The sequence below is a fragment of the Triticum dicoccoides genome, chromosome 2B (genome assembly GCF_002162155.2).
Source record: "Triticum dicoccoides isolate Atlit2015 ecotype Zavitan chromosome 2B, WEW_v2.0, whole genome shotgun sequence".
Lineage (NCBI taxonomy): Eukaryota > Viridiplantae > Streptophyta > Magnoliopsida > Poales > Poaceae > Triticum > Triticum dicoccoides.
Genome location: NC_041383.1, coordinates 395,309,990 through 395,335,879, shown reverse-complemented (window position 1 = coordinate 395,335,879; position 25,890 = coordinate 395,309,990). Strand labels below are relative to the sequence as shown.

Genomic DNA, 25,890 nt, shown 5'->3' with positions numbered 1-25,890 from the left:
AGCATCATCTGAGCGAGGTCAAATGATCCCGGTTGTCGCTGCCCAAAATCTGACGCCCAATCTGGCTATTATATTCTGTCTTTCTTCGGATATTTGACCTGTTGCGTCGCATCCATCAGGAAGTCTTCGCTGGCATCCAGAAGAACGAAACCGACGTAGACCGTGCCTGTATCAGCGAATAAATACGCACGTATACTGACTGACTACCAGTACAAGATTTGTTTACTTGCTGCCGATTTCGATTGTTTGCTGTCATCAGGGTCCACGTACGAGAGTGTTTTCTTCACTTGTGTCTGATTTTTGTTCTTTTGCCTTGTGTGAAACAGTGTGCGCTGAAGATGAATTGTGACAGATTCGGCGATTTCCGTGGCTCGTTCGGCCGTGGAGCGCCTGGAAAGCAAACTGATTTTGGCGTTATGTTACCGAATGAGCTGGTATGATTTTGGTCAAGTTCGGCTCCGATCGAGCGCCAGAAGAAAGCCAGCCTTGATTCCAAAACAATAAATTTTGGCGTCAAACTGAAGACTAATTAAGCAAATTAACGTTGCAAACCGAGCGATAAAACCAGTTTGATTATCGAATAACTAAATTATTTTAGGCAATACATAATTGCGCCATGCATGCATGCATGCATTGCATGAACGGTGGGGTCGATCCCTTGTTCAAGGAGGAAGCTATAGGATAGAGATCGAACACGCAGACTAACATCATTACATGGACGCAGATATGAAGGCCACTAGTTGTGCTTCTCCTGGGTGTAGATGTAGTCGGTGTGCGCCGCGAGCGTCCTCCTCGCCATGCACTCATCCCGCTGCTTCTCGCCGGCCCTCATCTCGCACTCGTGGTCTTCCGCCGCCGCCGCCGCGACCTTCTGCAAGAAAGAAGAAACACACAACGGGGTCGGTTTGAAAAGATCAGAAATCGATGGAGATCGGCCGAGAGTCCTTGAAAACCTTTCACATCGATCCTGCGCGCGCGTGCGTACCTCGTTGGGAGATGCCGTTGCCACGTCCTTGGGCGAGGTCCGGGCGGCCGTGGCGCCCGCGGGGCCGGAGGCGAGGAGGAGGAGGACGGCGAGCGCGGCCACGAGCACCAGTGTCGTTGCCCTCGCCATGGAGGTCCGGTGACGGCTACTCTTGTTTTGGAACGGATTGATGAATCGTGCAGTTTTTCTGCCAGAGGCTCGTAGTTGGGACTGTGGGCGGAATGGATGGTACTGTATTTAAAGAGGTAGAGGGGGAGCATGGAAATAGCGGAGCCGTTTTGCAGGTCCAGGAGCATGGAAATAGCAGGCGCGCACTGGGCTGCCACATGTGCTGGCCCCTTACACGTGGCCCTTGCTACGCGTAGGCCAGTCTGTCGGTGATTGTCTATCTGTGATGATGATCTACTGAAGGCAAATTTCTGGCTCAGGGCGTAATTAAATCCAAGAATGTTTTTACTACTGTACATATTCCCGGCTCACAACTTGTTCAACGGTCAAACGGCTGGGTGTGGTGGATCGAGTATCGCGGGCGCGTGCTTACCTTACCCGAATGGCTGCATGTCCGGTGGCTCTAATGCGGGCCGATCCGCCCGTCCGCACGCGCGTGCAACATGACTCGTGGATTAATGACCATTTTTTTTTTGAGTTTTTTCAAGAAAATTGGTCTGATTTCCTATTCGACACTTCAAACATCTGTTACTGTGCATTTTGCAAATGGACGCGTACCCTTTCTGTCGTGAAATTGTCATGAAAGGACTTAGTCGTGGAGCCATTGCAACTAGGAAGTTTAAAGGGGTTAATCAGGATAAAGGACACGGGGTTTATACTGGATCGGCCCCTTATGGTGAAGGTAAGAGCATACGATCCAGTTTTGAGTGAGATTGCTTATGTCTCGATTACCAGGGAGTGAAATCACTTGACCTAGCTCTCGATCTGATGTTACTTGCCCTGAACTGCGGCCGGGTCGTCCCTTTATATACAGAGGTCGACGTCCAACGGCTCATAGAGTCCCGATCGGCCCATAAACAGTGTCCGGCTCGGTCTCTAACTATTCTTGCCTTACAATACAAGTCATGTACATATGATGGTTTATCTCTTACGGATCTTAAAGCGCCTCTGGGCTTTGGGCCCTTAACTGAACCGTCATCTTCAGGCCTTGTCTTGGGCTTCAAGAGTCTTCATAGATATAACCCGGCCCCTCCTAGACGGGTCATACCTAATAGTTATATCCCCAACATTAGGCACCAGATTGATTTGAACTGGTTCATGTCAATCTTCAACACTTAAGAAAAAATTTCTGCTTCTTTGCTTGTATGAAATTTTTGTAACGCGCCATGACATCATCCTTTGGATTTGTGATTACCCGCCATGACGTCATCTGCCATTAATGCACCTTTTTATCCAACGTATTGTAACACCCACGATGCGGCTATATCTCCCACGTGTCGAAGCACGACTTAGAGGCATAACCGCATGGTGGTTTTGTCGCAAGAAGGGCCATCTTCACACAATCCCATGTAATGAACAAGAATGGGATAAAGAGTTGGCTTACAATCGCCACTTCACACAATGAACATATAATTCATACATCATTCAGAGTACATACATAGTCCGACTATGGACGAAGCCAAAAGAAAAGAAGACAACCCAACTGCTAGATCCCTGATCATCCCAACTGGGCTCCACTACTGATCATCAAGAAACGAAACATAGCAACGACCAAGATCTTCGTTGAGCTCCCATCTGAGCTCGGTTGTATCACCTGCACTGGTATCATCGGCACCTGCAACTGTTGTGATAGTATCTGATGAGTCACGAGGACTCAACAATCTCAAAACCCGCGAGTTCAAGACTATTTAAGCTTATGGGTAAGGAATGGATAAGTGGTGAGGTTGCAGCAGCGACTAAGCATGATATGGTGGCTAACATACGCAAATAAGAGCGAGAAGAGAAGCAACGGAACGGTCGTGAAGCTAGCAATGATCAAGAGGTGATCCTAAACTCCTACTTACGTCAAACATAACCCAAAACCGTGTTCACTTCCCGGACTCCGCCGAAAAGAGACCATCACGGCTACACACTCGGTTGATGCGTTTTAAATCGAATCTGGTGTCAAGTTCTCTACAACCGGATATTAACAAATTCCCATCTGCCACATAACCGCGGGCACGACTCTCGAAAGTTTAAACCCTGCAGGGGTGTCCCAACTTAGCCCATCACAAGCTCTCACGGTCAACGAAGGATATTCCTTCTCCCAGGAACACCCGATCAGTCTCGGAATCCTGGTTTACAAGACATTTCGACAATGGTAAAACAAGACCAGCAAGACCACCCGACTGTGCCGACAAATCCCGATAGGAGCTGCACATATCTCGTTCTCAGGGCACACCGGATAAGCTAAGCGTACAGGTACCGATGTAATCCAAGTTGCCAAGGAATGCTCCCGCACGGTGCTCTAGTTTGTACCAACACTCAGAGGAGCACTGGCCCGGGAGGGGGGGGTAAATAAAGATGACCCTTGAGTCTGTAGAACTCAAGGGAAAAAGGCTTAGGTGGCAAATGTTAAAACCAATATTGGGCCTTGCTGGAGGAGTTTTATTCAAAGCCAACTGTCAAGGGGGTCCCATAAATCACCCAACCGCGTAAGGAACGCAAAATCAAGGAACATAACACCGGTATGACGGAAACTAGGGCGGAAAGAGTGGAACAAAACACTAGGCATAAGGCCGAGCCTTTCACCCTTTACCAAGTATATAGATGCATTGATTAAATAAGAGATATTGTGATATCCCAACATAATCCTGTCCAACATGGAGCAATCTTCAACTTCACCTGCAACTAGCAACGCTATAAGAGGGGCTAGGCAAAAGCGGTAACATAGCCAAGCAACGGTTTGCTAGGAAGGGTGAAAAGGTTAGAGGCTGACATGGCAATATGGGAGGCATGGCAAACAAGTGATAGGTAGCGCATGATAGCGATAGAACAAAGCAACTAGCAAGCAAAGACAGAAGTGATATCGAGGGTAGTGGTCATCTTGCCTGAGATCCCGCAAGGAAGAACGAGTCCATGAAGAAGACAAACGGACGTAGTCGAACGAATCCTCACAACTCCTGAATGAAACCTAAGCTAACGAGAGAAGCAAACCGGAAAGAAGCAAACAACATGGTAAACACACAAGCATAAACATAGCATGATGCACAAACAAGTATGATGCATGTCCGGTTTAATGAGGCATGGCATGGCAAAGTGCAACAAACAATACTACAAATTAAGTGGAGCTCAATATGAAACGAGTTGCATATTGACGAAACACCACATCGAGTTATTTAGTTCACTCTCGTTTAGGTACACAACAATATTAAATGTGGTTAAACATGGCAAGAGGTGAAGCATAATTAAACTAACTATTTAGGCAAGTTTAAATGAGGCCGGAAACACAAACAACAATTCCGGAAAATCCCCATGTTATTTAGCAATTTAAAGCAAACAACATTTTAACATTTTAAATGTTGTTATCATTATGCGGATGACATATGCAAGTTTTATGCAATTTTATGAAAACCTTGACATGAGCATGTTATGAAGCATTTGTCACCGTGGCGGAACAAAACGGTTGCCACGGCAACGAATCCGAAAATGATGCCACGACAACATATCGGTTCCGGTAGCTCACGGATATACCGGTGCAAAAGGAAGTGGGCGTGAGCGTGTCATGCAAGGATGGTGGGGTGATCCCGGATTCTGGGTTCCCACGGGACGGTGGCATGGCCAACGAGGAGGGACATGCATGAAGCAAACAGGCACGGTGCAAACATAGGGTGCATCTCATACAACATATATATTTGGTCCACGGGCGTCGTCTCGGGGTTATACCTTCGAAGCTGGCAGAATGAGTTTGGTGCAATGTAGAGGAAGTAGACGTTCTCGCAGCGGTCGTAGAGGAAGTAGTTGTACACGTTCGTCTCGGAGAGGTACTTGACGAATCCAACATCTTCGGGGCGACGGTAGTGGTTCACGGAAGTCGTGGAAGTAGTCATTCATGGCAACGGTAGAGGTACTCGCGATCTTGGTGACGGTAGTGGTACATCTCGTAGTGGAACTTGGTGATCCGAAGGGGTACTTGGTGGTATCCCCGTAGTCATACACGGTCGTAGGGGAACTTGATGTGGAGGTAGCCGACCAAGGTTGTCAAGTAGTCGTACTCCATGATGATCGTCGGGGTACTTGGCAGGTTCTAGTGCAGTAGCGGAATGGCACAGGAGGCAGGGGTCTCCAAGGGTCATCTCTGCACTTGCCGTGCCACTTCTGAAGGTGACCCGAGGCGATTTGACGAAGGTGCTAACCACGTAGATGCATCGATGGTGCTCGGAGGCAGCAGCAGGGTAGGAGGGAGACGAGGTCAGTCGATGGACGGCAGCAGCGCCATGGGAGGCAGCCGAAGGAAGCAACAACTCAGGCATCGGGGTGTAGGGCAGAGCAGAAGCGAGGCAGGCTTGCAGAGCAGCAGCGGCGAGGCGAACCAGGCCGGCGGAGGCGCAGGAGGGCGACGAAGCAGCAGAGGCGTGGGCGTCGGGCCATGGTGACGGGGAGATGATGCAGAGGAGGGTTGGAGGCACCGGAAGCGGACGACGGAGGGGCATGTGGAGGTGACCGACGGGCACCAACTCGGGGAGCTCTTGCTCAAACCCGATCGCGGAGGGAGGCACGGGGCTGCAGGCCTCGGGCAGCGAGGAGGCGCCATGGAGGAGGAGAGGAAGGAGGCCGGCTGATACGGGAGGTTGCTGGGGTCCCGTTCCTGCCAGTTCAAAGCGAAGGCAGGCCGACGGACTTGGGGCTCGGGCAGCAGCAAGGAGGCGATGGTGGTGGTCAGCGGCAGGAAGCGGTCACCGGGCTTGTGGTGACAACGACGACGAACAGAGGCGCGCGGAGAAGCAGTCGTCTGGCGATGGAGCAGAGGCGTCCATGGCCAGCGACCCAAGGCGTCGAAGATGACCGGATCCGGGCCAGCTCGGGTTGGGGAGGCGAGGCCGGACATGAGGACGAGGCAGAGGAGGAGCTGTAGAGGAGTGGCTAGAGAGTCGATGGGGCGACGCTCACCGGAGTCGGGCCGAAAGGGACGGGTCGAGGGGCTCCTCCCCTGGCGACGGAGCTGACGAGGCGAAGGCGCCGGGTAGACGAGGAGGCAGGCGAGGAGGTCCTGGCCCGGTGGCGAGCTTGAGGGGATCGGGCGCGGGCGCAGGTGCTCCTCTCGTGTGCGATGCGTGTGTGTGTGTGTGTGGCGGCGGGTAGAGGGAACGAGTGGGAGAGAGATGCGTGGGGGCTGGGATCGGTCGGGGCTAGGGTTAACAGTGGTGTAGGTGGGCTTAAGGGGAATTGGGCCGGTCTGGGCTGCGGGCTAGAGTTGGTGGGTTGCTCTCTCTTCCAAAAACAGAAGAGAAATAATAGAAGGAAAGAAAAGGAGAGAAAACAAGATGTTAGAGAAGCAATTTGGGAATGGAGTTAATTTTCTTGGGCTCATCGAAAAGGTCTTGATCCAGAAAAATTGCAAAGATACGTGTTGAAGGGACTGAATACAACCTCATTTGAATTACATTCAAAAGAGTTTAAATAGGAAGTGGGAGTTTGGAAGGTCCAAAAATGTTCGGATTTTTGGTGGAGCTCCGGAATATGATGAAAGAATATATGGCAAGGTTGGGGACCAAGAATTAAGATAACAAAGGCATTGGGATAATTTGCAAGTGTGTTGCGGTTAATTCCAAATAAATGGAATAAATTTATTATAGCTCCCTAATATTGGGAGGATATGTTATAAAGAGAAGTCACCCTGTGAATTCCCTCGATTTAAATAGATCAAAGATCCATACAATTTTATTTAGATGCGTTTTTAAAAGGGGTGCAAGATGACATGATGCAATGCACATGATGCAGAGATGAATGCACGAACAAAACAAAATCACACGATGAAACTCGGAAAACATGGAAGGCATCTGGAGCGCCGGTCTTGGGGCGTCACAACACTCCACCACTACAAGAGGATCTCATCCCGAGATCTAGGATGGCACTGGAGAGAAACGGAAGAGGAAGAGAAGAGGTAAAACTAAGTTGCTTCTTTGACAAACGAGTGAAACCACGAACCTTGAGAGGGTGAAAAGTTGAAGGAAAAAACACAACGGAGTTGAACACAATTGAGAGCACAGCGGTAGAAAATAGAAACACGGAACACCATGTGAACCTCGGAGGTTGCAAAGCTATGAATGATGATTACAATGGACAAGATTGAATTGGAACCACTCTGGTTGAAATGAGATAAACAAGGAACAAGGAAGATCAAATTCGGACAGCACTCCGGTTGTACATGGAAGGAATAGAGCATGAACTTGAGAAGATGGGATGATACTTGGTGAAATCAAAAACACACTGCCTCTGAAACTATTGAAAGAATGGCACTATGGGTAAGAAGGATTTCAGACAGCACTCAGGTTGAAAAGAGAGGCAAAACTTGATAAGATGAAAGAACTTGAATGAGAATATAACACTCCGGTTAAATGGATAAGCACGAAAAGAACATGATCCTCACAATTCGAGATGATGAGTGAAAAGAGCAACATCACAATGCTTCCGGAAGAAAGAATAGAAGATAGATCATTGGAATAACAGAATGAAGAAGAAAATGCCAACTTCTGCCACAAATGAGCTTGGAAAGCACCCTTCCAAGAAGGTTATAACGGAGTTGTTGGAAACCAACAACGAAACGTATAAGCTTGTAGTGGGCTTATGGAAAACATCTCAAAATTATGAGGTGACAACCGTCCACTAACGAAAACAATTGCTTGCTTGAGATCAACGAAGAGATGAAAATTGCTTTTGCCGAGAGGATAGGAGAAAACTTGGATCATTGATAAGCACCACAATACAACATTCCTTAGGGAAGGCTTTAGGTGAAATCTATACCAAGATAACTCCAACGAAGAGATTGATGGATTTAAAATACCTCGTTCTTGACAACATGTGAATCATGAAACACGAAGGTAAATTATCAAGAATGACATAACACCACCTCAAAAGATAAGGTAGAAAGAATTGCACTTCAGCATGCAACATGAAGAATGCTTGAACGCCTCAAAACAAAACATGTGTTGAACACCATGTTTATTTTAGAGTATAGCTTAACGGGTCATAACTTCGAGAGAAATCTTGAAGAACAATTGAAGAATGAAAGGAATCCTTGACGAACCACCATGTAGAGCCTCCATGAAGAACTCCGGTAAAAAAAAGGATGATAAAAAGAAAGGGAAGTTGAAAACACAAGGTGAAGCCTTGCAATGATTTAGATGGAGCTTCGCGGCGAGATAGTGTGGAAAACTTGGAACTCCGGAAAAGAAAAGATGAAGCATCTCGAACCGAGAAAAATGACATGATGAACAACTCTGGAAAGAAGAAACTAGATTACTTGGATGAAACAATAATAAGAATTAGGTTATGCCTATCCTTCACCAATTTAAATTGATGACAAGCAACGGATTTGGCATACTACTTATTCTAGTAGAAAGGATTAAGAGGGATATAGCGTAAACTTGAGAAGGTCTTCAACGAACCGTCGGTAGGATTGGAAAGAACGAATGAATTGATATGATAACCAAGGAAGAGAACTCTTGAACGAACCACCGCAAGAATTGAAAATGAAAGTAGCAAAGGCACAATTCACTGGGAAGAGTTGGAAAACGAATGAAGATACTTGAGGGGATTTAGATACATGAGAACGAAGAGATTATGAACCAATTAGAGGATATTTGAATGATGCACCGGAAGTATTCAAGAATGAGAGCTGAAAGCTGAGAATGAGTAATTCTGAGATGATTGGCTCCGGAGAATGAAACTGAAAAGACTCCTGAATTGCTCCGGATGGGTGAAAAGAATTCTCACAATCGAAAGCAATTATGAGAGGATGGCATCACGCTAGAACCATGAATCTTCAAGAGAACGGACAAGATTTAAGAGAACCTCTTCTTCGGTCTTCACATGCTGAGAATGACGACGAGAAACACCACCATGAATTGTTGAGACACTCCGGAAGGATTAAAAAAAAGGTTGAGCCAAAAATGAAAAGAATTTGAAAACGAACTTGGAGAAGGCATTTGACTGATGAAAATTCATTCTTATGTCAAACTTGGAAATTAATTTGGAATAGCTCCGGAATAATTAGAAGAGCCAGGTAAGATCCTAGGAAAAGACCTGTGGGTTAGGGCCCACTCAAAAGAAACATCATTGAAGGATTGCTTGAAATAGAGATTGCACCAGTAGAATTAAATAGCTTGAATGAGAGAAAAACCCTCGAAGTAACTTGAACGAATTAAGAATGGAAACATGATTCTTCTGAGCTATCGTTAGCACTCTGGATACGAATAGAGAGAGGTGAACGATTATGAGATGCACCGGCATGGGATAGCATTTGAAACGAGGAAAGGGATATGATCCAGACCAAAAGCTTGAATTAGATCCACCGGAGAAGAAAAGAGAACGGAGGATGATGAACTCAAAGCTCCGTTAGTATCTTCCTGAGACTCACCAGATAAGAACATTGAAAGAAACAAATGAAGAGACTTCTCACAAATAAAAGGGATACATGATTAAGAAATCTGAGTCCTTGAAGAAAAAGGGGTGGGAGGGCGGGAAACAAAGGCAACTTGGGGCGGATGAAACAAACACCATTGAGAAAAACTTAGAATTGATCTTGCGGATGGTGAAATGATAGGATCCACTTGAAGAGAAGCACGCCGGTTGGGAAAAGAATTAACATGACGATCTCGATGATCAAGAAGGATTAGTATTCACATAGCAATATGAGAACACCATTTATGAAAGGTATGGATTCAACATTTGACTTCGAAGCAACTCGAATACCACAAATAAAACAAAACAAAGGATTTGGCTTGCAGAATAAGCCAGAACAAACATATGATAGAGATTTCGTCCGAAGTTTTCGTGGTGGGGCCCACACGGGCTCGATCGTACAGCACCATCATGTACAAGGCAGTGCACATGACATACGAAGTGTCCCCGAACCAGCATAACCAAGGGCTCTTTAATACACAACGAGACCACTATAAAAACGACCGTGGATAGGCGGACCACTAGACGTCGAACCCCAATCTCATATCATGCATCTGTCGGAAAGAAAAAAAACTAGAGCTACTTGAATTCCCACCTATAAAACTCCCGAAACTTTCTGGTTATGCAATCTGGTGTTGGGGATATAGGGGAAGCAATATATATCTCACCCAAAACTAACAATCCCTACATCCAAGCTATATCCATCCGTCAACACATAACCAAGAAACCTTCGGAAATCGTGTACCTCAACCTTCGAAAAGCATCCGTTATACAAGCTATGGCAATACTCCCGAACTCCCCAGTACTGGGTGGCGTCGAGGTTATCTCACCAACAACTGCATAAAAGAGATTTTTGATGTCGGCAAAACTCAGGTATTCCAGAACTGCAATGATAAAATTATGACGACAACACCTCGGAGCTCAACTCCCCGGGACACTGTCACAACCCCTAAATGTCAGGAGGCACCAAGAACAATGTTCTCGTCATAAGAATATCAGAACGATCCCAAGATACCCGCGTGATCCTAAAACAAATTAGTGAAATTTGAGGCGAGGAGAGACAAAACATCTATGTCAGGAGGCCTCACCAGAGCGATGAAGGGGCTGAGGAGTAAAAAGAATCCTACTCTCTGATATATATAATCCTAAGACTCAAAACATTTTTGTTCTAGACTCAACAATGCCAGTGATTTGATCAAGCAGGGGGCTCCTAAGTCGGGGATGGCTCTGATACCAACTTGTAACACCCACGATGCGGCTATATCTCCCACGTGTCGAAGCACGACTTAGAGGCATAACCGCATGGTGGTTTTGTCGCAAGAAGGGTCATCTTCACACAATCCCATGTAATGAACAAGAATGGGATAAAGAGTTGGCTTACAATCGCCACTTCACACAATCCCATGTAATGAACAAGAATGGGATAAAGAGTTGGCTTACAATCGCCACTTCACACAATGAACATATAATTCATACATCATTCAGAGTACACACATAGTCCGACTACGGACGAAGCCAAAAGAAAAGAAGATAACCCAACTGCTAGATCCCTGATCATCCCAACTGGGCTCCACTACTGATCATCAAGAAACGAAACATAGCAACGACCAAGATCTTCGTTGAGTTCCCATCTGAGCTCGGTTGTATCACCTGCACTGGTATCATCGGCACCTGCAACTATTATGATAGTGTCTGGTGAGTCACGAGGACTCAGCAATCTCAAAACCCGCGAGATCAAGACTATTTAAGCTTATGGGTAAGGAATGGATAAGTGGTGAGGTTGCAGCAGCGACTAAGCATGATATGGTGGCTAACATACGCAAATAACAGCGAGAAGAGAAGCAACGGAATGGTCGTGAAGCTAGCAATGATCAAGAGGTGATCCCAAACTCCTACTTACGTCAAACATAACCCAAACTCGTGTTCACTTCCCGGACTCCACCGAAAAGAGACCATCACGGCTACACACTCGGTTAATGCGTTTTAAATCGAATCTAGTGTCAAGTTCTCTACAACCGGATATTAACAAATTCCCATCTGCCACATAACCGCGGGCACGGCTCTCGAAAGTTTAAACCCTGCAGGGGTGTCCCAACTTAGCCCATCACAAGCTCTCAGGGTCAATGAAGGATATTCCTTCTCCCAGGAACACCCGATCAGTCTCAGAATCCTGGTTTACAAGACATTTCGACAATGGTAAAACAAGACCAGCAAGACCACCCGACTGTGCCGACAAATCCCGATAGGAGCTGCACATATCTCGTTCTCAGGGCACACCGGATAAGCTAAGCGTACAGGTACCGATGTAATCCAAGTTGCCAAGGAATGCTCCCGCACGGTGCTCTAGTTTGTACCAACACTCAGAGGAGCACTGGCCCGGGAGGGGGGGGGGTAAATAAAGATGACCCTTGAGTCTGTAGAACTCAAGGGAAAAAGGCTTAGGTGGCAAATGTTAAAACCAATATTGGGCCTTGCTGGAGGAGTTTTATTCAAAGCCAACTGTCAAGGGGGTCCCATAAATCACCCAACCGCGTAAGGAACGCAAAATCAAGGAACATAACACCGGTATGACGGAAACTAGGGCGGCAAGAGTGGAACAAAACACTAGGCATAAGGCCGAGCCTTCCACCCTTTACCAAGTATATAGATGCATTAATTAAATAAGAGATATTGTGATATCCCAACATAATCCTGTCCAACATGGAGCAATCTTCAACTTCACCTGCAACTAGCAACGCTATAAGAGGGGCTAGGCAAAAGCGGTAACATAGCCAAGCAACGGTTTGCTAGGAAGGGTGAAAAGGTTAGAGGCTGACATGGCAATATGGGAGGCATGGCAAACAAGTGATAGGTAGCGCAGGATAGCGATAGAACGAAGCAACTAGCAAGCAAAGACAGAAGTGATATCGAGGGTAGTGGTCATCTTGCCTGAGATCCCGCAAGGAAGAACGAGTCCATGAAGAAGACAAACGGACGTAGTCGAACGAATCCTCACAACTCCTGAATGAAACCTAAGCTAACGAGAGAAGCAAACCGGAAAGAAGCAAACAACATGGTAAACACACAAGCATAAACATAGCATGATGCACAAACAAGTATGATGCATGTCCGGTTTAATGAGGCATGGCATGGCAAAGTGCAACAAACAATACTACAAATTAAGTGGAGCTCAATATGAAACGAGTTGCATATTGACGAAACACCACATCGAGTTATTTAGTTCACTCTCGTTTAGGTACACAACAATATTAAATGTGGTTAAACATGGCAAGAGGTGAAGCATAATTAAACTAACTATTTAGGCAAGTTTAAATGAGGCCGGAAACACAAACAACAATTCTGGAAAATCCCCATGTCATTTAGCAATTTAAAGCAAACAACATTTTAACATTTTAAATGTTGTTATCATTATGCGGATGACATATGCAAGTTTTATGCAATTTTATGAAAACCTTGACATGAGCATGTTATGAAGCATTTGTCACCGTGGCGGAACAAAACGGTTGCCACGGCAACGAATCCGAAAATGATGCCACGACAACATATCGGTTCCGGTAGCTCACGGATATACCGGTGCAAAAGGAAGTGGGCGTGAGCGTGTCATGCAAGGATGGTGGGGTGATCCCGGATTCTGGGTTCCCACGGGACGGCGGCATGGCCAACGAGGAGGGACATGCATGAAGCAAACAGGCACGGTGCAAACATAGGGTGCATCTCATACAACATATATATTTGGTCCACGGACGTCGTCTCGGGGTTATACCTTCGAAGCTGGCAGAATGAGTTTGGTGCAATGTAGAGGAAGTAGACGTTCTCGCAGCGGTCGTAGAGGAAGTAGTTGTACACGTTCGTCTCGGAGAGGTACTTGACGAATCCAACATCTTCGGGGCGACGGTAGTGGTTCACGGAAGTCGTGGAAGTAGTCATTCATGGCAACGGTAGAGGTACTCGCGATCTTGGCGACGGTAGTGGTACATCTCGTAGTGGAACTTGGTGATCCGAAGGGGTACTTGGTGGTATCCCCGTAGTCATACACGGTCGTAGGGGAACTTGATGTGGAGGTAGCCGACCAAGGTTGTCAAGTAGTCGTACTCCATGATGATCGTCGGGGTACTTGGCAGGTTCTAGTGCAGCAGTGGAATGGCATAGGAGGCAGGGGTCTCCAAGGGTCATCTCTGCACTTGCTGTGCCACTTCTGAAGGTGACCCGAGGCGATTTGACGAAGGTGATAACCACATAGATGCATCGATGGTGCTCGGAGGCAGCAGCAGGGTAGGAGGGAGACGAGGTCAGTCGGTGGATGGCAGCAGCGCCATGGGAGGCAGCCGAAGGAAGCAACAACTCAGGCGTCGGGGTGTAGGGCAGAGCAGAAGCGAGGCAGGCTTGCAGAGCAGCAGCGGCGAGGCGAACCAGGCCGGCGGAGGCGCAGGAGGGCGACGAAGCAGCAGAGGCGTGGGCGTCGGGCCATGGTGACGGGGAGACGATGCAGAGGAGGGTCGGAGGCGCCGGAAGCGGACGATGGAGGGGCATGTGGAGGTGACCGACGGGCACCAACTCGGGGAGCTCCTGCTCAAACCCGACCGTGGAGGGAGGCACAGGGCTGCAGGCCTCGGGCAGCGAGGAGGCGCCATGGAGGAGGAGAGGAAGGAGGCCGGCTGATACGGGAGGTTGCTGGGGTCCCGTTCCTGCCAGTTCAAAGCGAAGGCAGGCCGACGGACTTGGGGCTCGGGCAGCAGCAAGGAGGCGATGGTGGTGGTCAGCGGCAGGAAGCGGTCACCGGGCTTGTGGTGACAACGACGACGAACAGAGGCGCGCGGAGAAGTAGTCGTCTGGCGATGGAGCAGAGGCGTCCATGGCCAGCGACCCAAGGCGTCGAAGATGACCGGATCCGGGCCAGCTCGGGTTGGGGAGGCGAGGCCGGACATGAGGACGAGGCGGAGGAGGAGCTGCAGAGGAGTGGCTAGAGAGTCGATGGGGCGACGCTCACCGGAGTCGGGCCGAAAGGGACGGGTCGAGGGGCTCCTCCCCTGGCGACGGAGCTGACGAGGCGAAGGCGCCGGGTAGACGAGGAGGCAGGCGAGGAGGTCCTGGCCCGGTGGCGAACTTGAGGTGATCGGGCGCGGGCGCAGGTGCTCCTCTCGTGTGCGATGCGTGTGTGTGTGTGTGGCGGCGGGTAGAGGGAACAAGAGGGAGAGAGATGCGTGGGGGCTGGGATCGGTCGGGGCTAGGGTTAGCAGTGGTGTAGGTGGGCTTAAGGGGAATTGGGCCGGTCTGGGCTGCGGGCTAGAGTTGGTGGGTTGCTCTCTCTTCCAAAAACAGAAGAGAAATAATAGAAGGAAAGAAAAGGAGAGAAAACAAGATGTTAGAGAAGCAATTTGGGAATGGAGTTAATTTTCTTGGGCTCATCGAAAAGGTCTTGATCCAGAAAAATTGCAAAGATACGTGTCAAAGGGACTGAATACAACCTCATTTGAATTACATTCAAAAGAGTTTAAATAGGAAGTGGGAGTTTGGAAGGTCCAAAAATGTTCGGATTTTTGGTGGAGCTCCGGAATATGATGAAAGAATATATGGCAAGGTTGGGGACCAGGAATTAAGATAACAAAGGCATTGGGATAATTTGCAAGTGTGTTGCGGTTAATTCCAAATAAATGGAATAAATTTATTATAGCTCCCTAATATTGGGAGGATATGTTATAAAGAGAAGTCACCCTGTGAATTCCCTTGTTTTAAATAGATCAAAGATCCATACAATTTTATTTAGATGAGTTTTTAAAAGGGATGCAAGATGACATGATGCAATGCACATGATGCAGAGATGAATGCACGAACAAAACAAAATCACACGATGAAACTCGGAAAACATGGAAGGCGTCTGGAGCGCCGGTCTTGGGGCGTCACACGTATCTCAATGGATCCTTATCTTAATGACCATCCCTAGAATCGAGGCGTCCTTGTAGCTGGATAACCCTGTTTTCGGCCTCCTCGTTTTTCGCGCGCACTTATCAGTCTTCCCTTATAAATAGACACGACTACGTCTCTCCTCATTCTCGCCTTTCCTCATCTTCTTCCTCTCGCAACCCTACTGCCGCACGAGCTCCGCCGCTGCCGCTGGGCACCTCGTCTTTCTCGACCTTGGCCGTTGCATCAACCTGAGTCGAACCAGAGAACGACGGTGACCCTCCGCAGCAGATCTGCAGCTTTAAGTCTTCGCCTTTCCACACCTTAGATCCGCATTAGGGTTTGCGAGTTATTCTGTATTCTTCGTTGTTCATCATAGTTTCTTCGTGGTTTGTCCACCGCAGCCTCTTTTGATCCGACAGAAGTATAGAACTCATGCGGCAGCTGTTTCGCATCCATTTTTGACACTAACAGATCCCTTTTTCTTGTCAAGAAGCCTCATTAGAACTCATGAACTCCTCTGTGCCATGTTTTTAGGTCTAGAATATTTTCTTTTCTGAACAGTCATTTGATCCAAAATAATATATGCAACCTGTGAAACTTGTTTGTGCAACACTTAGGCAAAAAATTGTATTTGTTAGACCCACCTAGCCATGGCGACTCTTATCACCGGCTTAAAAAAGACACTGCTCAATTGATAATCTTGACCACCCATGGCGGTTTAGATAACTTAACTACTCATGGAGCTCATGACGACTTAAATAATCTTGACATAATTATCCTTATACCATTAGACCCCTTTATAAGACGCCATCTTGAATATGCATTGTAATATTTTTCGCCGGCTTAAATTTGAATCAGAACTTTTTACTCTTTCTTAGGCTTTCATCACAATGGCACCCAAACCACATACTTCATGCAACTGGGTCAAATCCATCGTCACAGACAGTACACTTGATGACTTTGTGAAGACCGGTTATCTGCCAGAGAAGGAAGTTATGTCATACCGTGCTCCTGACCCGTCGGAGGAAAAGCCACAACCCAAAGATGGGGAGGTCATTGTCTTCACTGACCATATGAACCGGGGTTTTTCACCACCCGTCTCAAAATTCTTCAGGAACGTCCTACACTTCTTTGACCTCCGTCCTCAAGACATCGGACCCAATTTCGTGTCTAATATTTGCAATTTTCAAGTGTTTAGAGGTATATCTTGGAGAAGAGCCCAACATACTACTCTTCAGAGAATTATTTTACTTAAACCGCCAGAATGAGTGTGCCAACGGACAAATCTTGGAACTTGGTGGCGTCTCAATCCAATGTCAGAGAGATGTAACTTTTCCTTATGCCAACCCACCAAGCCATCCCAAAGACTGGAACCAGACATGGTTCTATTGCCAAGACACTTCTCCGGCTGATGAGAACCCTCTGCCCGGTTTTCGTGCTCTACGTCTTGAGTCCAATCATCAGCTTCCTGACAAGATTACAGCCGCTGAACGCCAGACGCTTGCCCCCACCAAGGCTAAAATCAAGGCTCCTTTGGGGAATGGGCTGATACGTCTCCAACGTATCTATAATTTTTGATTGTTCCATGCTATTATATTACCCCTTTTGGATGTTTATGGGCTTTATTTTACACATTTATATCATTTTTGGGACTAACCTACTAACCGGAGGCCCAGCCCGTATTGCTGTTTTTTTGCCTATTTCAGTATTTCGAAGAAAAGGAATATCAAACGGAGTCCAAACGGAATGAAACCTTCAGGAGCGTGATTTTTGGAACGAACGTGATCCAAAGGACTTGGTGTGCAAGTCAAGAAGCATGCGAAGCTTCCACGAGATAGGAGGGCGCCCCCCCTTATAGGGCGCGCCCTCCTATCTCGTGGGCCCCTCGGGCGTCCACCGACGTACTTCTTCCTCCTATATAAGCCTACGTACCCCGAAAACATCTAGGGAGAACCTGAAACACAATTTCCATCACCGTAACCTTCTATATCCGCGAGATCTCATCTTGGAGCCTTTGTCGGCACTCTGCCGGAGGGGGAATCGACCACGGAGGACTTCTACATCAACATCCTTGCCCCTCTGGTGAGTTGTGAGTAGTTTACCACAGACCTACGGGTCCATAGTTATTAGCTAGATGGCTTCTTCTCTCTTTTTGGATCTCAATACAATGTTGTCCCCCTCTCTTGTGGAGATCTATTCGATGTAAACTCTTTTTGCGGTGTGTTTGTCGAGATCCGATGAATTGTGGGTTTATGATCAAGTTTTTCTATGAATAATATTTGAATCTTCTTTGAATTCTTTTATGTATGATTGAGTTATCTTTGCAAGTCTCTTCAAATTATTAGTTTGATTTGGCCTACTAGATTGATCTTTCTTGCCATGGGAGAAGTGCTTAGCTTTGGGTTCAATCTTGCGGTGTCCTTACCCAGTGACAAAAAGGGTTGCAAGGCATGTATTGTATTGTTGCCATCGAGGATAACAAGATGGGGTTTATATCATATTGCTTGAGTTTATCCCTCTACATCATGTCATCTTGCTTAATGCGTTACTCTGTTCTTATGAACTTAATACTCTAGATGCAGGCAGGAGTCGGTCGATGTGTGGAGTAATAGTAGTAGATGCAGGCAGGAGTCAGTCTACTTGTTACGGACGTGATGCCTATATACATGATCATGCCTAGATAATCTCATAATTATTCGCTTTCCTATCAATTGCTCGACAGTAATTTGTTCACCCACCGTAATACTTATGCTATCTTGAGAGAAGCCACTAGTGAAACCTATGGCCCCCGGGTCTATCTCTTATCATATTTGCTTCCAGTTTACTTTTATTTGCATCTTTACTTTTTGCATCTATATTATAAAATACCAAAAATATATTTATCTTATCTTAGTATCTTTATTAGATCTCACTTTCGCAAGTGGCCATGAAGGGATTGACAACCCCTTTATTGCGTTGGTTGCGAGTTATTTGTTCGTTTGTGTAGGTGTGTGGGACTTTTGAGGAGCCTCCTACTGGATTGATACCTTGGTTCTCAAAAACTGAGGGAAATACTTATGCTACTATTGCTGCATCACCCTCTCCTCTTCAAGGAAAACCAACACAAGCTCAAGACGTAGCAAGAAGGATTTCTGGCGCCGTTGTCGGGGAGGTCTTCTCTCAAGTCAAGACATACCAAGTACCCACCACAAACCCATCTCCCTCGCATTTACATTATTTGCCATTTGCCTCTCGTTTTCCTCTCCCCCACTTCACCCTTGCCGTTTTATTCGCCCTCTGTTTCCCTATCTTCTTCTCCTTTTTTTCCGTTTGCCTTCCCGTTGCCATGACCGAATCAAAAAGAACTATGGGCCCTTTCCTAGGTTCTTGTACCTTGGATAACCCCTCTATCCTCTCTAAGCTCATAAATAATGATGCTATAGAAAGACCCATAGGGGTCCCCAATGAGAGCTTGAATAATTTTGATGAGGATGACTCTGGAATTTTTCGTATTTACTTGATGAGTCTTTAAAATATGCTTGGGATAGGTTATTAAGGATTTGGGCTAGCTATGTGCCACAATATCAAATTGAAGATTACTTAAAAAGTTTTTATGTTGGCTTGCCCGCTTCTTTTAAACAAGTTTTAGATTCTATTTTTGAAGGAGGTTTTCTTGAAGGGGATGCTATAGATACTTATGAAAAAAATGAAAACCATACTTGGGCACCCTATGAATGATAAAGTTGAATCAACTACTCTCTTGTGCTTTTATCAAAATGAAATTATTAAAGAGACGAAGTCTAGTTTAGAGGCAAACTTCCGTAACGTGCTTAATCTTACTTCTGCCATTAATGGCCATGTGCTTACCTTAAATAGAAGAATGAATGCCATAGAAAGGAGATCCTCCCCTCCAAGTACCAAAGATGGTACTACTTAGCTCTATCTTTGCTTTTATGCCTAGCTAGGGGCGTTAAACGATAGCGCTAGTTGGGAGGCAACCCAATTTTCTTTACGTTTTTTGTTTTTGCTCCTGTTTATTAATAAATCTTGCACCTACCTTATGTTTAGATGTGTTTTTATCTTTTAATTAGTGTTTGTGCCAAGTAGAAACTATAGGATAACCTATGATGATAGTTGATTTGATTCTGCTGAAAAACAGAAACTTTGCACGCACGAAAATAATTTTGTTAAATCGCAGGAACGTGCTTTTGCGTTGATTCTTTTTGATGCTTATCAATAAACAAATTTTCCAGGACTTCCTATTTTGGTAGGATTTGTAAAGTTCCATAAGTTTGCGTTAGTTACAGATTGCTACAGACTGTTCTGTTTTTGATAGATTCTGTTTTTCGTGTGTTGTTTGCTTATTTCGATGCATGTATGGCTAGTAAATTAGTTTATAAACCATAGAGAAGTTGGATTACAGTAGGTTTAACACCAAAATAAATAAAGAATGAGTTCATTATAGTACCTTATGTGGTGGTTTTGTTTTCTTTCACTAACGCAGATTATAAGATTTCCTGTTGAGTTTTGTGTTGTGAGGTTTTCAAGTTTTTGGTGAAGCTTTTATGGACTATGGAATAAAGGGTGACAAGAGACTAAGCTTGGGGATTCCCAAGGCACCCCAATATATTCAAGAATATCCAAAAGCCTAAGCTTGGGGATGCCCCAGGAATGCATCCCCTCTTTCGTCTTTGTTCATTGGTAACTTTACTTGGAGCTATATTTTTATTCGCCACATGATATGTGTTTTGCTTGGAGCATCGTGTATTATATTAGTCTTTGATTTTTAGTTTACCACAATCATTCTTGCTGTACACACCTTTTGGTAGAAGCCCATTTGATTAGGATTTGCTAGAATACTCTATGTGCTTCACTTATATCTTTTGAGCTTGATAGTTTTTGCTCTAGTGCTTCACTATATCTTTTAGAGCACGACGATGGCTTATTTTTGAAGAAATTTCTAGTCTCTCATGCTTCACTTATATCTCTTTGAGAGTCTTTTAGAACAGCATGGTATTTGCTATGGTTATAAAATTGGTCCTAGAATGGTAGGCATCCAAGTTGGGTATAATAAAAACTATCATAGGAAGTGAATTGGATGCTATGATCAATTTGATACTTGATAATTTTTTTGAGATACGGAGGAAGTGATATTAAAGTCATGCTAGTTGGGTGATTATGAATTTAAAGAATGCTTGTGTTGAAGTTAGCAAGTCCCGTAGCATGCACGTATGGTTAAAGTTGTGTAACAAATTTGAAACATGAAGTGTACCTGGCTTGTGCATCCTTATGAGTGGCGGTCGGGGACAAGCGATGGTCTTTTCCTACCAATCTATCTCCCTAGGAGCATGCGCGTAGTACTTGATTTTTGATGACTTCTAAATTTTTGCAATAAGTATATGAGTTCTTTTGACTAATGTTGAGTCCATGGATTATACGCACTTTTACCTTTCCACCATTGCTAGCCTCTTCGGTACCATGCATTGCCCTTTCTCACCTTGAGAGTTGGTGCAAACTTCGCCGGTGCATCCAAACCCCATGATACCATATGCTCTATCACACATAAACCTCCTTATATCTTCCTCAAAACAGCCACCATACCTACCTATTATGGCATTTCCATAGCCATTCCGAGATATATTGCCATGCAACTTTCCATCGTTCCGTTTACCATCATCATGACATACTTTACTTTTGTCATATTGCCATTGCATGATCATGTAGTTGACATCGTATTTGTGGCAAAGCCAGCATGCATTATTTTTCATACATGTCACTATTGATTCATTGCACCATCCCGGTACACCGCCGGAGTCATTCATATAGAGTCATATCTTGTTCTAGTTTCGAGTTGTAATTCCTATGTTGTAATCAATAAAAGTGTGATGATCATCATTATTAGAGCATTGCCCAAAAAGAAAAGAAAAAGAAAAAAAGAAAGGCCAAAAAAGGCCCAAAGAAAAAGAAAAAAAAGAGAAAATAAATAAAAGGGGCAATGTTACTATCTCTTTTTCCACACTTGTGCTTCAAAGTAGCACCTTGTTCTCCATTTAGTGAGTTTCATATATTGTGCTTTAAAGTAGCACCATGTTTTTCATATAGTGAGTCTCATAAGTTTTCTTTTTCATACTTGTGGGAATTTTTCATTATAGAACTTGGCTTGTATATTCCTACGATGGGCTTCCTCAAATGCCCTAGGTCTTCGTGAGCAAGCAAGTTGCATGCACACCCACTAGTTTTCTTTTGTTGAGCATTTCTTTATAGCTCTAGTGATGCTGTTGCATGGCAATCCCTACTCCTCATGTTGACATCAATTGATGGGCATCTCCATAGCCCGTTGATTATCCTCGTCAATGTGAGACTTTCTCCTTTTTTGTCTTCTCCACACAATCCCCATCATCATATTCTATTCCACCCATAGTGCTATATCCATGTTCACGCTCATGTATTGCGTGAAGGTTGAAATTTTTTGAGATTATTTAAGTATGAAACAATTTCTTGGCTTGTCATCGCTGGTATAGAAGTTGTGAATATCTTTGTGTGATGAAAATGAAGCATAGCCTAACTATATGATTTTGTAGGGATGAACTTTCTTTTGCCATGTTATTTTGAGAAGACATGATTACTTTGATTAGTATGCTTGAAGTGTTACTATTTGTTTTATCAATATGAACTTTTATTTTGAATCATTTGGATCTGAAAATTCATGCCACAATAAATAAAATTGCATTATGAATTATGCTAGGTAGCATTCCACATCAAAAATTCTCTTTTTATCATTTACCTACTCGAGGACGAGCAGGAATTAAGCTTGGGGATGCTTGATACATCTCCAATGTATCTATAACTTTTTATTGTTCCATGCTATTATATTACCCCTTTTGGATGTTTATGGGCTTTATTTTACACATTTATATCATTTTTGGGACTAGCCTACTAACCGGAGGCCCAACCCGTATTGCTGTTTTTTTGCCTACTTCAGTATTTCGATGAAAAGGAATATCAAACAGAGTCCAAACAGAATGAAACCTTCGAGAGCGTGATTTTTGGAATGAACATGATCCAGAGGACTTGGAGTGCAAGTCAAGAAGCAGCCGAAGCTTCCACGAGATAGAAGGGCGCCCACCCCCCAATAGGGCGCGCCCCCCTGTCTTATGGGCCCCTCGGGCGTCCACCGACGTACTTCTTCCTCCTATATAAGCCTACGTACCCCAAAAACATCCAGGGAGCACCTGAAACACAATTTCCATCGCCGTAACCTTCTGTATCCGCGAGATCTCATCTTGGAGCCTTCGCCGGCACTCTGCCGGAGGGGGAATTGACCATGGAGGGCTTCTACATCAACATCCTTGCCCCTCCGATTAGTTGTGAGTAGTTTACCACAGACCTACGGGTCCATAGTTATTAGCTATATGGCTTCTTCTCTCTTTTTGGATCTCAATACAATGTCCCCCCCCCCTCTCTTGTGGAGATCTATTCGATGTAAACTCTTTTTGCGGTGTGTTTGTCAAGATCCGGTGAATTGTGGGTTTATGATCAAGTTTATCTATGAATAATATTTGAATCTTCTCAGAATTCTTTTATGTATGATTGAGTTATCTTTGCAAGTCTCTTCGAATTATCAATTTGGTTTGGCCTACTAGATTGATCTTTCTTGCCATGGGTGAAGTGCTTAGCTTTGGGTTCAATCATGCGGTGTCCTTACCCAGTGACAGAAAGGGTTGCAAGGCACGTATTGTATTGTTGCCATCGAGGATGACAAGATGGGGTTTATATCATATTGCTTGAGTTTATCCCTCTACATCATGTCATCTTGCTTAATGCGTTACTCTGTTCTTATGAACTTAATACTCTAGATGCAGGCAGGAGTCGGTCGATGTGTGGAGTAATAGTAGTAGATGCAGGCAGGAGTCGGTCTACTTGTTACGGACGTGATGCCTATATACATGATCATGCCTAGATAATCTCATAATTATTCGCTTTTCTATCAATTGCTCGACAGTAATTTGTTCACCCACCGCAATACTTATGCTATCTTGAGAGAAGCCACTAGTGAAACCTATGGCCCCCGGGTCTATCTCTTATCATATTTGCTTCCAATTTACTTTTATTTGCATCTATATTATAAAAGACCAAAAATATATTTATCTTATCTTACTATCTTTATTAGATCTCACTTTCGCAAGTGGCCGTGAAGGGATTGACAACCCCTTTATTGCGTTGGTTGCGAGTTCTTTGTTTGTTTGTGTAGGTGCGTGGGACTTTTGAGGACCTCCTACTGGATTGATACCTTGGTTCTCAAAAACTGAGGGAAATACTTACGCTACTATTGCTGCATCACCCTCTCCTGTTCGAGGAAAACCAACACAAGCTCAAGACGTAGCATGGGCTAACTGGCATCGATTTAGTCCGGATTTGGCTTGCCTGGCGGGTCATTCCATTCAGCCGCCGCCCTGGCCTGATGTGCACCTATACAGGCAAGAAAGATGACCCTCTGCGGCATAGTTCTGATGATTTGCCTGACCACGTCATCAACGACATGACCAAGTCTCTCCTGAATGAGAGCCTAGTAGACTGCGACAAGGTGGGCTTAAGCCCCTTCTGCGAAGCTAACCCGGCTCCAGCGGTAAGCCGCCGCCCATCTGAATAAATTACCTTCGTCTTTTGATGTTTCCTCTGTACTCATACTTTTGTTGATTTTCATAGGCTGGTGATAAATTCTGGAAGGTTAAATATGATCATGAGGCTGCAAAGAAATCCAGGAAGGCCAAGAGAGCCGCTAGGAAATAGGCTGCGAGGAAGAAGGGCAAGAAGGCCACCGCCTCTGACTTGCTTCGGCTAGAAGATTCTTCTGAGTCAGAGGTAGCCCTTGACTCTCTTGGCTCCTTTTTTAACCATCTTATTGACACTGATTATCAGCAGGAGGACACAGGAACAAGTCATGGTAAGGATGAAGAGGTAACTATCATTTCCTCCAACTCCGAGCCTTTGCCAAGACAGAGAATCCGAAGAGTAACCCGAAAAGTAAGATTTTCACATCCCTTAGCTTATCAAGATCCTCAATTTCTTTTGAAGCGACAGATTCACGAGAGCCGGAGGCAGACCCGGACCAGCAAGGATGCGGAACTCTCCTCCGGCTTACCTAATACACCAAGGAAGCGTTGGAGCAAGGTCACCTCCGATTTAAATCCCTTTTATCCTTTGGCGGGTCTCACTCGTCAACCACTCAATTCTTCTGACTCGAATTACCAGGAAACTTCACCTTCCTCCGGCGACTCAATGCAGTTCAATTTGCCTGCTTTCAAGACCTCTCGAGGGTAATGATGACTTGCTTATCTTGTATTCATTTCCATTCATTGTATTTGCACTGACCTTTTAATCTTATGTAGCGGAAAAGCAAAGCGCAGCAAAAAGGTGAAGAAGAACAAGCCGGCCGAAGAGCTGATCTTCAAAGAGCCGAAACTTAGCACGACCGCCCCTAAAGCCTCTACTCATGAGACGCCTCCTGAGCCATCTCATGACACGCCAAAGCCAATTGCTGACCTGCCTTTCGAGCGAGCCGCCGATGGCTCTGAAAATCCGGAAGTCCCTAGCCTGGCCAGGACGGATGATCCTCAAGACCCTGATGTCGAGATTACCAAAACCGGCTATATTGAGCCGGTAAGACCAACTGTGCTGGCCAAATGTTCTGCCAAAGAAGAACTCCTGGAACGTCGCAAGGCCAAGTTTGATGTTGTTGATTATACTCACATGAGTATTGGAGAAGTTTTTTCTGGCTATCTGAGCCAAGTACACAACAGCCGTGACACTGAAATTGATATGATGAAGCAGATGCACCAAAAGTTTGAGGTAGAATCCCTTCTCTGTATTGATTTATCCTTACTATGCCAGCCCCCAAGTCTATTGCTTATGATGAATATGTTGTAGACTTAGAAACAAGCTTAATAACATTAGTGATATATTTGGATAACATATAAGAAAAAAGGCTTACTCCGTAGTCCCCAAGGGCCGGCTTAATCAACATGGTTAAGCTGGTCCTTCATATGTTTGTATAGAATAAAAATACTTGTAAACCTTTTAACAGCAATATGCATTATCCCCCAAGTGCCAAGTACTCTTGCTTGCAAAGTGCTTGGGACTTACTCTCATGAATCGCCACCTATGTAAAATTTCTGCGGTAGACACTAGACCCCAAGTGTCAAGTGTTGTTGCTTGCAAAAGGCTTGGGACTTAATATTCTATGATACCAGTCATGATTTTGACCCGGTATGTGTACATGCCACCACCAGTCAACTTGAATTAGAAGTGTCTGACTTGAAGAACCGCCTGGAAGCACAAGAGATGGAAACCCAAAGAGCCAATTCCAAGTTTGAATTTAGTATATCTGAATAAGAGACACTGAAAAAAGACTT

At 45.2% G+C, this 25,890-nt stretch overlaps 1 protein-coding gene across 1 annotated transcript; it reads right to left on the bottom strand.

Annotated features, from left to right (window-relative positions):
- Positions 1–553: 553 nt before the first annotated feature.
- LOC119367738 (phytosulfokines 4-like) lies at positions 554–1,223 on the bottom strand. Its single transcript, XM_037633166.1, has 2 exons — positions 986–1,223; positions 554–871 (listed from the first exon to the last, which is right to left on the bottom strand). The coding sequence occupies exons 1-2, from the start codon at positions 1,112–1,114 to the stop codon at positions 737–739; spliced, it is 264 nt and encodes an 87-aa protein (XP_037489063.1). The 5' UTR covers positions 1,115–1,223; the 3' UTR covers positions 554–736.
- Positions 1,224–25,890: the final 24,667 nt, after the last annotated feature.